Source organism: Plecotus auritus (genome assembly GCF_963455305.1).
Source record: "Plecotus auritus genome assembly, chromosome: 2".
Taxonomy (NCBI): domain Eukaryota; kingdom Metazoa; phylum Chordata; class Mammalia; order Chiroptera; family Vespertilionidae; genus Plecotus; species Plecotus auritus.
The window spans coordinates 173,945,699-173,962,519 of NC_137771.1; the positions used below are offsets into that span (position 1 = coordinate 173,945,699).

Below are 16,821 nucleotides of genomic sequence, written 5' to 3' on the forward strand. Positions count from 1 at the left end.
CCCCTAACTGCTCCCCTGCCTGCATGATCCCCCTAACTGCTTCTCCCTGCTGGCCTGATCACCCTAACTCAGTGGTTGGCAAACCGCGGCTCGTGAGCCACATGCGGCTCTTTGGCCCCTTGAGTGTGGCTCTTCCACAAAATACCATGGCCTGGGCGAGTCTGTTTTGAAGAAGTGGCGTTAAAAGAAGTTTAAGTTTAAAAAATTTGGCTCTCAAAAGAAATTTCAATCGTTGTACTGTTGATATTTGGCTCTGTTGACTAATGAGTTTGCCGACCACTGCCCTAACTGCTCTCCCCTGCTGGCCTGATCCCCTAACTGCTCTCCCCTGCCGGCCTGATCCCCCAACTGCTCTCCCCTGCCGGCCTGATCCCCCTAACTGCTCTCCCCTGCCGGCCTGATCCCCCTAACTGCTCTCCCCTGCTGGCCTGATCACCCCTATCTGCCTCTGCCTCGGCCCCGCCACCATGGCTTTGTCCAGAAGACGTCCTGTTTACCTGGTCTAATTAGCATATTACCCTTTTATTAGTATAGATAAGGAGGCTGGAGTATTGCTGGTGAGCACATTGTAGGTACAGTTATAGTTAAAATGCTCTTTTTCTAGACTCTGCTATCAACTGTGTAGTTAATAGCTTCTGTTTATTTTCATCAAAAGTAGTTACCATTTCCTGACTTTTGCCTGTTTGGTGACTTTTTCTTCTTTACTTTTTTCAACTTTATTAAAATCTTTAGGGTAGAATTAACTTTTTCATTGAATTTATTGGAGTGACATTGCTTAATAAAATTATATAGGTTACAGGGGTACAATTCTATAATACATCATCTCTACATTGTATTGTTTGTTACCATCCCAAGTCAAGTCTCTTTCCATCACCATTTATTCCCCCCTTTATTCTCTTCTACCTCTCCCCATCCCCCCTTTTTCTCTGGTTATAATTAATTATCCTATCTAATAAAAGAGTGATATGCAAATTAACCATCACTCCACCACACCCACAAGCCAATCAGGAGTGAATATGCAAATAAACCCAACCAAGATGGCTGCAGCCACAGAGAGCAGGAGGGAGGCTTGGGTTTCCCCGGCAATGGAGGAAGCCAAGCTTTCCCCCTGCCCTTGCCGGCCTAGGCCTCCACTCAAGGCTACAAAGTTTCAATGATAGAAGATACATAAAACCAAACAGAAATGGCGGTAGCCACGGAGCTGGAAAGAGCAGGAGGCTAGGGTTGCCCCCGGCGATGGAGGAAGCCAAGCTTTCCGCACACCCTGGCCAGCCCAGGCCTCCGCTTAAGGCTACAAAGTTTCAATTATAGAAGATACATAAATCCCAACAGAAATGGCTGCCGCCATGGAGCAAGCAGAAGGCTTGGCTGCACTCCAGGCTACAAAGTTTCAATTGTAGAAGATAAATAAATCCCAGATCCCAGGGCCTCCACTTGGGTCGCTGGGGGGCATGGCCAGCCTGCAAACCACCACAAGCCCCTCACCCAGGCCACCCCATGCCCAAAGGGAACCCCCACCCTGATCCAGGACACCCTTCAGGGCAAACCAGCTGGCCCCTACCCATGCACCAGGCCTCTATCCTATCTAATAAAAGAGTAATATGCAGATTGACCATCACTCCAACACATCACTCCAACACACAAGATGGCTGCACCCATGTGGACACAAGATGGCCAGCAGGGGAGGGCAGTTGGGAGGGACCAGGCCTGCAAGGGAGGGCAGTTGGGGGCAATCAAGCCTGCAGGGGAGGGCAGTTAGGGGTGAGCAGGCCTGCAGGGGAGGGCAGTTAGGGGTGACTGGCCTGCAGGGGAGGGCAGTTGGGGGAAAACAGGCTGGCAGGGGAGCAGTTAGGCATCAATCAGGCTGGCAGGGGAGTGGTTAGGGGGTGATCAGGCTGGCAGGCAGAAGCGGTTAGGGGCAATGAGGAAGGCAGGCAGGCGAGCAGTTGGGAGCCAGCAGTCCTGGATTGTGAAAGGGATGTCCCAGATTGGAGAGGGTGCAGGCTGGGCTGAGGGACACCCCTCCTCCCCCGCCCGTGCATGAATTTTGTGCACCGGGCCTCTAGTTTAGAATAAAAGACCTCCTGATAATTTGTCCTCTGCTTGTGGGAAGTTAAAGTGAAAAAGTGAGAGTATGTAACATCATCAAAATATTTGTAAACCCATCATAGTTGACTTTATTAATACAGTCTTTTTTTTTTTTTTTTTAATATATTTTATTGATTTTTATACAGAGAGGAAGGGAGAGGGATAGAGAGTCAGAAACATCGATGAGAGAGAAACATCGATCAGCTGCCTCCTGCACGCCCCCCACTGGGGATGTGCCCGCAACCAAGGTACATGCCCTTGACTGGAATCGAACCCGGGACCCTTGAGTCCGCAGGCCGACGCTCTATCCACTGAGCCAAACCGGTTTCGGCTATTAATACAGTCTTAAAAGACAAGTGGGTGCCCTCACCGGTTTGGCTCAGTGGATAGAGCGTCGGCCTGTGGACTGAAAGGTCCCAGGTTCTATTCCAGTCAAGGGCATGTACCTTAGATGCGGGCACATCCCCAGTAGGAGGTGTGCAGGAGGCAGCTGATCGATGTTTCTCTCTATCCCTCTCCCTTCCTTTCTGTAAAAAATCAATAAAATACATTTAAAAATACAAGTGGGTGAATAGTCAAATGTAATTAAGTTATCTGCCCTGGCCGGTTCAATTCCCAGTTAAGGACATGTTCCTGAGTTGCAAGTTCGGTCCCTGGTAGGGGACATGCAGGAAGCAGCCAATCAATGTTATGCTCTCACATCAATGCTCTCCCTCTCTCATGTCATCTAAAGTGAATCTAGATAAAACCATCCATGGACACCATTAACTTTCCATGTTTTGTTTTGTTTTATAGCTGACTTTGGTTTCTGTGCCCAGATCACCCCTGAGCAGAGCAAGCGAAGTACCATGGTTGGCACACCATACTGGATGGCACCGGAGGTGGTTACACGGAAAGCTTATGGCCCTAAGGTCGACATATGGTCTCTGGGTATCATGGCTATTGAAATGGTGGAAGGAGAGCCTCCATACCTCAATGAAAATCCCTTGAGGGTAAGACAAACACCAGCCTTATTTTAAGAAAAATACTTTTATTTAAAACATTTAGGTCGTACCTGCTTGTTCCAGGCACTGACCAGGAATTTCGGATGCAAAGTTGATAAAACCTAGTTGTTTCCTTCACTCTGCATCTAAAAAATCATTTGCTTCTGGGTTGAATTGAATGTGTTAGGTAAAGAGTTTGTAGATTTTTAGTAAGTTTAATGCTTTCTAATTTTGTATATAAGTAAGAATTTCCTCACTTTCTACAGAGTTAGGAGTCCCTAGACATACCCTTCAGGTTATCAACTTTGAATCTTGGCCTCTGGTACCCCTAGGTACAGAGAAGAGGAAAGCAAGATCACATCTGTGAGAAAGCTGTGTAGATGGCAATGTTAAAGCCTGTGTTCAAACAAAAGAGTGAGGGCCCTGAGATACAGATGAGGTCAGTAGACTTTAAACAAATATTCAGCAGCTGAGGGTGGAGAGTTTCGGGGTTCCTTCCTTCCTGTCTCCCTCCCTCCCTCCCTCCCTGCCTTTCTTTATTGCTTTTCTTCTACTTCCACTTTTAAATTACCATATATAGCTCAATATCATACCACTTCACACCTACAAGAATGACTATAATAAAAAAGTTGAAGAATAATAAGTGTTGGTGAGAATGTGGAGAAGTTGGAACCCTTATACTTTGCTAGTGGAAAGGTAAATGGTGCATGTAGCACTTTGAATGTTAACTTTCACAGTTCCTCTAAAAGTTAACACTGAGTAACATATAACCCAGCAATTCTAGTGCTATGTATATTCCCAAGAGAATTAAAAGCTTACATCCACTCAAAAACTTGTACACAAATGGTGATAGCAGCATTCATATGAGCCAAAAGGTAGAAACAGCCCAAATGTCTATAACCTGATAAATGAATAAAATAAAGTGGTATATGCATATAATGGAATATATTTTAGTCATAATAAAGGAATGAAATATAGATACATAAACATTGAACCTTGAAAGCATTATGCTAAATGAAAGAAGTCAAACACAAAGATCATATATTATATGACTAGAGGCCCCTTGCACGAAGATTCGTGCAATAGGCCTTCCCTTTACCTGGCTGCTGGCACCAGTTTTCCTCCAGCACCCAGGACCCAGGCCTTTGCTCTGGCCTCTGCCTTCTGCCTTTGCTCCGGCTTGAGTCTTCCCAGGCTTCGCTGACTCCGGCGGGAGTCTGCAGGCTTCACTCTGGCTGGAGTCTTCGCTTCACTCTGGCCTGAGCACCACTCCTGTAGCTACCTCTGTCCCCTGCCCTCTCCCTCATAGCAGGTGTCCTGCCCCGCCTGGCCACTCCGCACCTGGAGTGGCTGGCGGGCAGGGTCACCAGCAGCTTTGTCCTGCTAATTTGCATATTCCTTCCTGATTGGCTGGTGGGAGTTGTGGAGGTATGGTCAATTTACATGTTTCTCTTTTATTAGTGTAGATGCCATTTACATTCGATTCTTATTCATGGTGGTTAGGTTCTACAAAGCTGCAAACACTGAATAATGAAGCGAAAACCATTGCTTCTAGGGGAAATACAGGGTTAGGTTCCTAAAGCCCTGGTCACAACATTTTGATATACAGCTGATCAACTGATTGATATACAACCTTGCCTTTATGTGTGTTTCTGTTTAAAGACACTCTAACATGTATTGTTGATTGAGTAACATAGCCAACAGCACTGTAACTCATGCCTGAATGAAGATTATCCAAGATGTATATTGTCCACAAGGCACATCACAACCTTCTTGCACTTAGGAACACTAGACAGCTCTTCAGCACTGTGCTTCTCACCTCTGCACATATTCATGAATGACCACAAAAGCACTGAGAGTATTGATTTTAGAGTTTCAAATAAATTTTAGTGAGTAGGTGAATTCTCATGTGTGGAATTGACATAATGGGGATTGACTGCATACATTTTATAGATTTCTGTAGAGATAAGAAATTAGTGGTTTCTAGGGACTGAGGAAAGGAGGGGAGAAACCTTTGCAGAGACAAGGTTCAAGAATTGTGGAAAATCCCCATTGAGCATTCAGCAGAGATTGGCACACCTGTATGAATACTCTGCCCAGGGCCAGGGATATAGCCACCTGCTAAGATTGGAGAGGATGGTGCCCAGTGCTCTCATAGGGCTTGGAATAGTGTCTGCTTCTGTCAGCAATAGTAAACCTTGTAATAATAAACCTTATATTTCACAGGATGTTGAGTAGAGGACTCAAAAGTCTTGCCTCAGTGATAGGAAATAATTACCCTAGACCAGGGGTTGGCAAACCGCGGCTCGTGAGCCACATGCGGCTTTTTGGCCCCTTGAGTGTACCTCAATCAGATTGTGGTTTTTAGCAAAGGCCAGCTTAGGAGTACCCTAATTAAGTTAATAACAGTGTACCTACCTATATAGTTTAAGTTTAAAAAAATTGGCTCTCAAAAGAAATTTCAATCGTCATACTGTTGATATTTGGCTCTGTTGACTAATGAGTTTGCCGATCACTGCCCTAGACTATATGCTGCTGTAGTCTGACAAATCTTATTCTAAAACAAGACCCAAAGGGGTCTGTTCCCAAGTAACTGTATACCAGGACAAAGCTCAGGAATATTTATGAGTACAGATATCTCCAGCACCCAAATATACAGTCAAAGCTTACCAGACAGGCTAAAGAGCAGGAAATTGTAACCCATAATGAGGAGACAAACTGACCCAGAACTGATACGGATAAAAGCATTGGCACACAAGGGCATTAAAACAATGTGTATAACTGCATTCCAGATGTTAAGTAGAGACATGTGGAAGGTACTTTTTAAACTTACTGATTTTTAGAGAGAGCAATTTGTTGTCCACTTATTTATGCATTCATTGGTTGATTCTTGTATGTGCTCTGACTGGGGATCAAACCTTGGCAAATTGGGACAATGCTCTACTGAGTTACCCAGCCTGGACTTGGAGGTACATTTTTTTAAAAAATTAAACTTACAAATACAAACTACAGTGTTTGAGATTGGATTAATGGCAGATTATACATTGTAGGGAAGTGATAGATTTAATAATCATAGACATAGTAATAGAAACTATCCAAGGGAAACATAGGGACAGAAATGAATTTTTTTAAAAAAATGAAATAGCATCAGTGAGCAGTGAGACAACTTCAGGTGTAATAGAAATTTTGAAAGAAAATAAAAACAATTCTACAACAAATATCTTTGAAAAACCAAGGCGAAATGAAGATTTTGTAAAATGTACAAACATTGAAAGAATTTATCACCAGCAGATCTACACTACAAGAAATATTAAAGGAAGTTCAGCAGAAAGAACATGGTAATGTAGCTTCATACAAAGAAATGAAGAACACTAGAAATAGTAACTTAATTGGTAAATGTGTAAGATTTTCTTACATAAATATCTTTAAAAGATAAAACTAAATAAAAATAATACTGATGGGGGTAAAAAAAGAACATGTATAAGTAAAATGACAAACATAATGCTGAGGGGGAGAATTGTAAGATTATACTCCATGAAGTGGTATAATGTGATGATTGTGATCATTGAAAGGTGTATGCTATATAAACCCTTAAACAAACATTAAAATAATGAAAGAAAGGGTTACACCTACTAAACCTCAACCAGGAAGATAAAATGGAATCATCACACTGGCCCGCCCCACCGGCAGGGATGGCCGAGGAATTGTGCTGCAACGCCCTGCACTCCTGCAAATGGGTGCTGTGAGCCTGTGTGCCACCACCACGCCTGCCTGGGCCCTAGGGCCTGAGGGCGGGTGCCATCAGGACACTGGGCACTGGCCCCATTCTGTTCCAGGAGTGTAAATTCACAGAGAAGCATGAATAGATAACAGAAAATGGTATTGGAACAGTGGGAATCGGCATTTTTGCACAGGAAGCTTTGGGAGATGTTTACTGTAGTCTGCCTGAAATTGGGACAGAATTGAACAAACAAGATGAGTTTGGTGCTTTGAAAAGTTGCAGAAAATCCAGGACTTGTCAACAGATCTTGTTATGAAGACGGTTGGCTGATCAAAATGACACTGACTAATCCTTCAGAACTAGATGGACTAGTGAGTGAAGAAGCATATGAGAAGTACGAAAAATCTAAGGAGTAAAAATGGAACCTCCTAAACAAAGTGGGATGAAACAACTGAATCTGGCATAGTTGTCTTAAATTAGTGGTGGATAGAAGATTTAAAATAGCAACTTTTAGTAATACCAATGGAAAAGGAAACTACAACAATGCTCTTGGAAGAAAATTCCCCTTAACTCTAATGATTGCAGATAAACACAATATGCATATTTTTCACAACACCCTCTGATTTTTAGGCTAGACTACAGTTACGATATTCAGAATTTCTGAAATTATAAAAAATATGTAATTCAAGGATAACATTGTTATATTAAGCCTTATATAATAATGTAACTTACTTTTATCTGTCTCTGGATTTGGTTCAAAATTATTAATCTTTCCATTGGAAATAATTAGCAGTGGAGAAAAGTTTTTGTTGTTACAGTGTCAGATGATGAACAATATCTAAATTTTGCAATATACTGTGTTTGCTGGTGCTACTTTTATACAGTGAAGTGGCAACCTTGAAGGAAAACAGGGAAGTTTAACAGTAAAACACTCAACTTCTTGCCCTGGCTAGTTTGGCTCAGTGGTTACAGCGTCAGCCCAAGGATGGGGTTGCAGGTTCAATCCCCAGCCTGGGTCCAGCCATGAGCAGGAGCAACCAATTGATCTGTCTCTCACACGTTGATGTTTCTCTCTCTCCAACTCCCCCCTCTCTTCCACTCTCTAAAAATCAATGGAAAAAATATCCTCACTCCTTGGGGATAAAAATAATAAAATATTCAACTTCTTTTTTAAAAAAGAATAATAAATAAATAAATGACAATTGAGTGAAAGAATAAAGCCATACTGTTGGGAGCATCTCAAAGAGGCACAAGAGCCAAGCTGAAAGAGCTCTAGTGGCCATGGTGCAACAATTTGAACAACAAAGTAGGATGGGATTATAACCCAAAGTATAATATGTATGAGCCCATACCGATAGAAATAAAGTGTTTAAATAAACAAGACGCAAGAGACAGATTTCCCATGCAGAAGAATTCCAAATATTTATGGAGATGTTCCACCCTGAAGGAGATGAGGCATAACGCCCACTTCTTAAGTGTAGGCTGCACATAGCGACTTCCTTCCAAAGAGCACAGTATGGAAAGGGGAGAAAAAGTAACTTTACAGTAGAGAAACCTGACAAATACCACCTCAGCCAGGTGATGAGGTGAACATGGACAGTCCTCAGTCCTGTGTTGATAGTATGTACCTTTAATATTGATGCAATGAAAATGCACTCTAACTCTGTTATCTTCCTCTCCCAAACCCATAGTCTCTAACAATTAGAAAAACATCAAATCCCAATGACAGCCTACACTATAATACCTCATCAGTACTCCTTCAAACTGTCAGGGTTGTCCAAAGGAAAGGAAAGTCAGAAATTGTCACAGTCAGGAGGACCCAACGGAAATGTGACAAGAACAGAAACAGGAGAGTGGAACAGTGAATGAAACCTGGTGTGAATGCTGGAAGCCCTAGGGGCCCCATAAGTGATACCAGTCAGCAGGGATATATCCTTTTCTTTCACCATACTTAGCTGCATAGGTACAGGCAAGGAATAGGCAGAGTTTTAACTGTATTTAGCCACTGAGTGCTGTAAAGTGCATGAGGGTCAAAGAAGTGATTATGTGGGAAGAATGTTGTACACTAGAAGATCAGTAGTATTTATTCAGGTCCAGTGAAGTCAAAGGTTCACTGGTGTGAGGGTAGTGAGAGTGAAAAGATAGGAGGTGGAGTGCAATGGAGATTTAAGAGTTGCAGTTATTGATATTCTTAAGATACAGGATATAACCATGGGTGTGTGTGTGTGCCTGAGGTAGGCTAAAGGACAAGAGCATCAGAGAAGAGATCAGGGAATTGTAACCAGCATCTTCATAGCTTTTGGAATTGTGAATTATGAATAATGTTAGACTTGATAACAGCATTTTGTAGGTGTTTGAATCAAAGAATGGTAGATAGGAGTTAGAAAGCCCAGGAGTTACAGAGGAGGGTGACAAGAGGTCTCAAAAGAGGCTATAAGGAGCCAGAAGAACACTCCATCCTCAGGGCCATGCAAAGGTGTGGGAGAGAAAAGGCTACCACTAGGGAATGCTACGGATGAGGCAGATTCCTCATGGGAGAGCCAGGCCTCAATAAATTAAGGAAAATGTTTGAGGAGGGGATGGGAAGTGGGTAGGAAAATATTAAGGCTGGAAAGAAGGTGCAGAGGCACATTGGCATTAGAATGAAGAGGCTGAGGGAATGATTGGGAGTCATGGGTTGCTTATAATCACTAACATACATAAAGATAGAGTGTAGTAAGGTTTATCCCAAAGTAGAGAAAAGGTTAAGTGTTTGGTTACATAATTATTTTTATAGAGTTCCCTATTAATCCATTCCAGTGGAAGAGTTGAAGTTCACAACAGTCATATGATCTTAACTTGAAATTGCTATCTCAGGGATAATTTCTTAAAATGAAAATTTAAAAAAATATATTGAGTTCAGAGAGGGAGGGAGGGAGGGAGGGAGAGAGAAAGAGAGAGAAACATCAATGATGAGAGAGAATCATTGATTGGCTGTCTCCTACATGTCCCCCACATTGAGGATCGAGCCTACAACCCGGGCAAGTGCCCTGACTGAGAATCAGACTGACCTCCTGGTTCATGGATTGATGCTCAACCACTGAGCCACGCCAGTCAGGCACAATGAAATTTTTTAGTGAAAGTTTTGGGGAAAATGTCATATAAAGAGAAATGAACTTAAGTGACAGGGAAATGAGCACATTGGTATACTGATGGTACAAGGGTCAGTTGGTATCTTTTTTTTTTTTTGATGGCAGAACCTTTAAATGAGGCTATATCTTCACTTTTTTATACAGTATATTTATACATCATCAACATCCCTCAGCAGAGCTTACATTTTTTTAACTATTTCTGTTTTTATTTTATTTATTGTTATTATTATTTAATAGATTTTAGAGAGAGGACGGGAGAGAGAGAGAGAAACATTGATCAGTTGCCTCCTGTGCACTTGCCTGACCAGAGATGGAACCTGCGGCCTGGTATGTGCCCTGATCTGGAATTGAACCCGCCACCTTTTTGTGTATGGGACGACACTCCAACCAATGGAGCCACACCGGCCAGGACAAGCTTACATTTCTTAACAATCAGTGAACCTACATTGACACAGTATTATCATCCGGAGTTCTATAGTTTACATTAGGGTTCATGCTTGGGTGGTGTACATTCTGTGGGTTTAGACAAACGTATAATGAATAGCATGTGTTCATCATTTAGTATACAGAGTATTTTCACTGTCTTAAAAATCCTCTGTGCTCTCTCTGCCTCTTCATCTATAGCTACATAGATATAACTTGTGTGTGTGGGTTTTTTTTTGTTTTTTTTTTAAAAAAGGTTTCAATAAACTACATTGTTTTGAAATGTAGTGTGACTTTTTTTTAATTTAATTTTATTTTTTTTAATTGTTTGAAGTATTACAAATAGTAGTACATATGTCTCCTTTTTTTTTTCCCCATGTAGTGTGACTTGAATAAAGCTTGAGAAAGGTAAATGGGATTCTATATGTTAATGGTAGGATTGTGGTCATTTTCTTTATACCCTTACATATTATATTTTTTTAATATATTTTTATGGATTTCAGAGAGGAAGGGAGAGAGAGAGAAACATCAATGATGAGAGAGAATCATTGATTGGTTACCTCCTGCACGCCCCCTACTGAGGATCAAGCTTGCAACCCTGGCATATGCCCTTGACTGGAATCAAACCCAGGACCCTTCAGTCCACAAGCTACACTCTATCCACTGAGCCACACCAGCTAGGGCCATATTATATTTCTTTTATCAATGTGTATTGTATTTATAACCTCCACCCTACACACACACCAAAAAAAAGAAGCTAATTTTTGAAACATCTAAAATAAAGGAAAAATATCTAATCCAAGTGGATAGAAATAATACTAACCTCATTTTAGTATTTATGGTGATTGTCTTTACAGAGGTGAAAGGTCCATAAACTTTATATCAAGTGCTTTCTCACTTTGTTGAGTTACTACCTTAAGAATATAAAAGATGTTTTTTGTTTTTTTTAGGCCTTGTACCTGATAGCCACTAACGGAACTCCAGAACTTCAGAACCCAGAGAAACTTTCCCCAATATTTCGGGATTTCTTAAATCGATGTTTGGAGATGGATGTGGAGAAAAGGGGTTCAGCCAAAGAATTGTTACAGGTGAATTTGGAAATGATACTATTTTTGGAAAAAGTTGGCTTTTTTGAGTAACAAACAGAGTTTACATAGGTCTATTAGTTACATTTCATTGCTCCTTCATCTCTAGAAGCATGGCAGCTGCCACGGTTTAAGATTTTATATGCTGGAAATAAAATGTCCATCTTTAATAATAAAAGTGTAATATGCAAATCAACTGAACGACTGAATAGCAAGACGACCACGCTATGACATGCACTGGTGCCAAGCCAGCCAAGGCGGGTGCGATGCAGTTGGTTGGGGGGGCCCACCATCGCCCCACAATCACCCGCAGAGGGAGGCCCAGCCCACCGGCCAGCGGGGCGATCGATGGAGGGGGTGCTCCATGATCACCCCAAAGGGAGAGGCCTAGGCCCCCCTCTGCACGTCAATCGCAGAGCCCCAGCTGGGGGCCACAGAGGGAGGCCCAGGCCACCAGGCAGGCGGCGCTGAGGCGGGTAGGTGGGGCATCCCTCTGTGGGGCGATCGATCTGGGAGCCCCGTGATCAGTCACCCCACAGAGGCCCAGCTCACCATCCAGTGACGCTGTGGCAGGTGTGTGGGGCTGGCCAGTGATTGCCCTGCAGAGGGAGGCCCAGGCCAGCCAAGTGATTGCACCCCACACCTGTTGCCTGCAGAGGGAGGCGACCTGTGGCGGGGGAGTGGGGAGCAGCGCCACACAGATGGCAAGCAGTGGCAGCGGCGGGGGCGGGGCCAGCTGCCAGCAGCCGGGGGAAGAAAAGCTCCAATAGGCCCTTATCGCCGGCCAGGCCTAGGGACCCTACCCAAGAGGTCCCGGATTGCGAGAGGGAGAGGGCGCAGGCCGGGCTGAGGGACACCATCATTACCACCACCACACACATACACACACACACACACACACACACGTGCTGAATTTCGTGCACTGGGCCTCTAGTTATAATAAGTATATGAGTTTTTGCATGTTATTAATTTTCAGGCCAATTCTTTGCTAGCATGAGTATCAGGGACATTTAACTGAGATTTTGTAATATTAGAAAAACTAAAAAGACTATGCTTTCAACTATAAAAGCGATGTATTGGTTATGCTGATTTTATGCAGGTATGAAATATATGTTTATTAAATAAACTATAGTCCATTAAAGTCTTTGGGTCTTTAATTGAAAGGACATATTTAGCTTCTAAACTGGTGACATTTATACTTTTTTTTTCTCCCCTCTTTCTGGCAGCATCCCTTCCTGAAACTGGCCAAACCATTATCTAGCTTGACACCACTGATTATGGCAGCTAAAGAAGCAATGAAGAGTAATCGTTAACACCATTGCCGTGGCTTCATATTCTTTTTCCATTTTCTAAAAGAAGTCTTTTAATATATGAAAATTATTACTCTTTTTGGGGTTTAAGGAAATGGCCTGCATAACATGGAGGAAAAAAGCAACTACTACTTCTTGAAGACAACCAAGAGAAAATTACAAAACGGAATGACAACTTTCTATTGAATCCCTTCTTTAGGGTCCAAAAGGAATTGTGGACTAAATCACTAGCCTTACTTCTTTCAGCAGACAGCCCATCAGGGCCATTTATCATGCTAGAGATTTGCCTTTTATTTTGCGGAGTTCATTGTAATAGATCACATTCATTGTCCCTTTGGGGGTATTTTCAGTACTTGAATAGTAGATTCGAGTTTTTCAGAGTATTTGTTCCATCTGCTAGTCTTCTTTTCTCTCTTTGTAGCTTTCTTTTTCCTTGTCTTGCTCCTTTTGAGTTGCTTTGAGAAGTGTTTCTTAGGCCTAAATTTGAGGCAATTTTGATAGAAATTATGTCGCTCCTTATATTGGCAAAGGAGCTTGATATGGTTTAACTTTGTATAGAAGTTAGAACCAGCTATTGTACATGTAATATTTCAGTTCAGAATTTGAACTGGGGGAAGGGAAGAAAAGTATGTGATTTTTACCTTTTTTAACAAATGTGAAAGTCAGTTTTAGAAATTTCATGGTAGTGAAATGTTTGGCATTTGTTACATGTATAGAGAGAAGACTAATAATCTATATTTATAACTAAATCATTGAGGCAGAGAAAGAATCCCATTGACTCTACATCTTCACAGTTTTGTTTCCTTTTTGACTGTTTCCTCTTCAGATACGGCTTCTAGAACCAGAGTGATTTGTTCTTGTTCCAACTTTTGTTAGTGCCACTACTTTCCCCTTCATTTTGGAAATAAGTTTCTGTATATGTTGTAATTTTAGTTTGTTTGTTTAATTAACCCTCTGTTACCCTACTGCCCCCCCCCCCATGGTAAATACTGTAATAACCATTGACTTTTCAGATTTTAAAAGTTAACTCTTTTTTTCCATTTAAAGGAGAAAAATATTTGGAGTCAGTAGAGACAAAGTGAGAGACTTGAACCTTGGTGAGCTCTAACATAATTAGCTGAGAGTACATTGACGAAAGAGAATTGTCAGTACATAGAGATGGAACTACTGACCTGTAAACTACAGATCTGTCATAAACATTGTTGCCAAACCATTACCAACATTGTTCTATCTGAGAACTTAAGTGATAAAGTATTTCTTGATAAATTCGTGTATCATTTAAGATGTTGAGTTACTTTGGATTTTTTTCAAATAAGGAAATAATATTCATGTAAAAAACTGGAGAAAGGAAGAAAAATGAAATGTTCTTGTTGATAGCAATACTTTTTTTTTTTTAATTTTAAAGATTTTAAAAGGTCTGTGACCTGTAGCATTAATTATTAGAGTGCCCTCTCTTCTCCCCTCTCTGTCTTTTCTTCCTCTCCTCTTCCTTTCATTTTTTTTTCAATTGTTTTGCATTTTGATGCAGTATTGTTCCTTCTGGCATGCCAAGAGCCACATAAAAGAGAAACATCTGTGGTTTGGTTCTGGAACATGGGAATGTTCCCACCATTCTCCTGACTAAGTTCATACCTACTTGCCATTGTGTAATAGTACAAATCATGAATAAAAATGATTTTGATGTTTTGGAATACATTGGGGGGAACTAATACCGTTTTATTTCCTATCATTCCCATCATCTGTGTATAAGATGTAGGTATAAGGATAGAAATGGCTGTTCTTTATTGATAGCACAGGAAGGTTTTTTTAAAAAAACAAAAAAAGAAAATAGTTCATGAAACTTTTATCTAGAGCACTTAATGGTCTCTGTTTTCAATTTGATTTTTTATTTCAGATTTCTCTGGATTATATTGGCCTTCTATAGTTACTATTAAATTACAGAAACAAGCCAGTTTACTTCTGGTGGAAAGCGACATTGCCTTTGAATTCCAGATTTGAACATTCTTTTAAATAGTCTGGATGGATTATGGTGAAGAAGATGCTACCAATGAAAAACAACTCGATGATAAGACTGTGATGATCATGACCACTCTAGATGGCACTTCAATACATAAGTCGTAAAGATCATATTCATTGAATACAGTGCCAATGCCCCATTTTTATTCCTATGACTCAACAAAGGTCTTTTCAATTTATAGGAGCAGTTTGGGATTTGTATTTACAACTTTTGATGGTTACCTGCATGTCCATTGCTGGCAACGGACTTTGTCATTAAAACCTGACTCCTAGGTTAAGGGAGCTACACTGTGGTTTATTCTTTACTTACTTGGATAAACTAACTTGTAATAGAAGTATACTTTGGTTAATTCTGAAATGTGTCATTTTTAAACAGAATAATCTTAAAAGCAATATGGAATTGTGATTTATTAGTTAATTATAAATTAAAATGTTTAGATCTTGTTGAAAGAAAAATTATATCTGAATCAAGGTTCATGTTTTCTAAATACCTGCCTTTTGTTCTCACCCATTTTGTCATCACTTTAAAAAGAAAATTCCCATTGAAATCTAAAAGTTACTTTAGTCCTTATGTTACTAGGACAGTATTACTGTTGTACTTATTTATTATATTTTAGACTCTAGCATTCTTAAAGTTTCCTTCTCCTTTTGATCCTTTTGCTGCTTTGGAGGACAGTTAAAACTGGGACACCATGAAAATATTGAGTATTTTATCCTACCTAGAATAGTAAACAAGTTGAGCAATTGTGATAGCATCAGAAACCAAGACTAACACAACTCTCTCTCCATGTGTTGACTGCCTGGCACACAATATAAATTCTCTTTCCTTCCATATATAAATATGAAGCTGCTTATCTAGTTACCACCAGTCCTAAATGAACCTGTGCCTTTAATAAGCAATTTAAAACCTGTGAGTATTTCTTTCAGGACTCACATAAGCACATTTGTTTAAATATACTGTATTCTAGCCAGAATAATACTAGATCTGATCAAGCAGTAGCGATAGTCAGAAAAAAGTGAGTGCTTAAAGAATTTGCATCAGTTTTTTAATCTAAAAGTTTTAAAATATACTGAGGTCCATATCTAGTGAAATGTCAAAAAATCAATTCTATAATATAGCCAAAATTCAGATTAGTACTCATTTTGGGGGTTTTTAATAGTGGAATTTCATAGTAATATAAAAAAAGATTGTCTTCCTTGTCTGTTGCTCCCACAACAGATATTTAAACAATTAAAATCAGTTTTTCCACAGTGCATGTATATGCATGTGTATAAGAAAGGAACAAAAACACACACAGACATATGCTTTTTTTTTTCCTCAACACATTTATTGACCACTTGGGCAAAGACACTGTGGTAGATATTGTGGGAATTACAAAAGAGAATCAAGCACTGGCCTGGCCTTGAGAGAACTGAAGTCTCTTATTCACAATTCTAGAAAGTTGCCAAATGAGAGGGAGAAAGAAATGCTTAACAAATTTTCATTCTATATTAAGAAAAGCAGAAAATTACATATTACATATTTGGAATTGAACATTTTTTGTTGCTTTTTTTTTTTGTCTTGGTAAATAGAAATGTAATTAAGTGAAAGTAGCTTTTCTGTTTTGTCTTCAAATTTTATATTGACTTATTTTTAATTTAATCCCATTCAATTATTTAATTGTTTCATTGACATTAACTGCTGTATTTGATGACTTTGTTCAATAATTTTGTTCTTTCAGGGCTAGAAATAAACTTTTCTATGTTTATTTTTCCCTTTCCTAAACTTCTTTAAATGAGAATACCTTAAAAGAATAAGTGTAATAGGTTTTCAAGAACATTCTAATATTTTTAAGGATAAATGTTTTTTTAAACATGTCATGCCCTGACCAGTTTGGCTCAGTGGATAGAGCGTCGGCCTGCGGACTGAAGGGTCCCAGGTTCGATTCTGGTTAAGAGCGTGTACCTTGGTTGTGGGCACATCCCCAGTGCAAGAGGCAGCTGATCGATGTTTCTCTCTATCCCTCTCCCTTCCTCTCTGTAAAAAATCAATAAAATATATTTAAAAAAAAAAAAAAGAAAGCA

At 40.3% G+C, this 16,821-nt stretch overlaps 1 protein-coding gene across 3 annotated transcripts in view; it reads left to right on the forward strand.

Moving 5' to 3' along the window:
• The window catches only part of PAK2 (p21 (RAC1) activated kinase 2), a 138,064-nt gene extending 121,559 nt beyond the window's left edge, over nucleotides 1-16,505 (forward strand). For all 3 annotated transcript variants that reach the window (XM_080655738.1, XM_080655739.1, XM_080655737.1), the window contains 3 exons: nucleotides 2,884-3,080; nucleotides 11,297-11,434; nucleotides 12,658-16,505. In XM_080655738.1, the coding sequence (XP_080511864.1) occupies nucleotides 2,884-3,080; nucleotides 11,297-11,434; nucleotides 12,658-12,744 (422 nt within the window). In that variant the 3' untranslated portion in view covers nucleotides 12,745-16,505. The remainder of the gene's footprint in view (nucleotides 1-2,883; nucleotides 3,081-11,296; nucleotides 11,435-12,657) is intronic.
• Nucleotides 16,506-16,821: the final 316 nt, after the last annotated feature.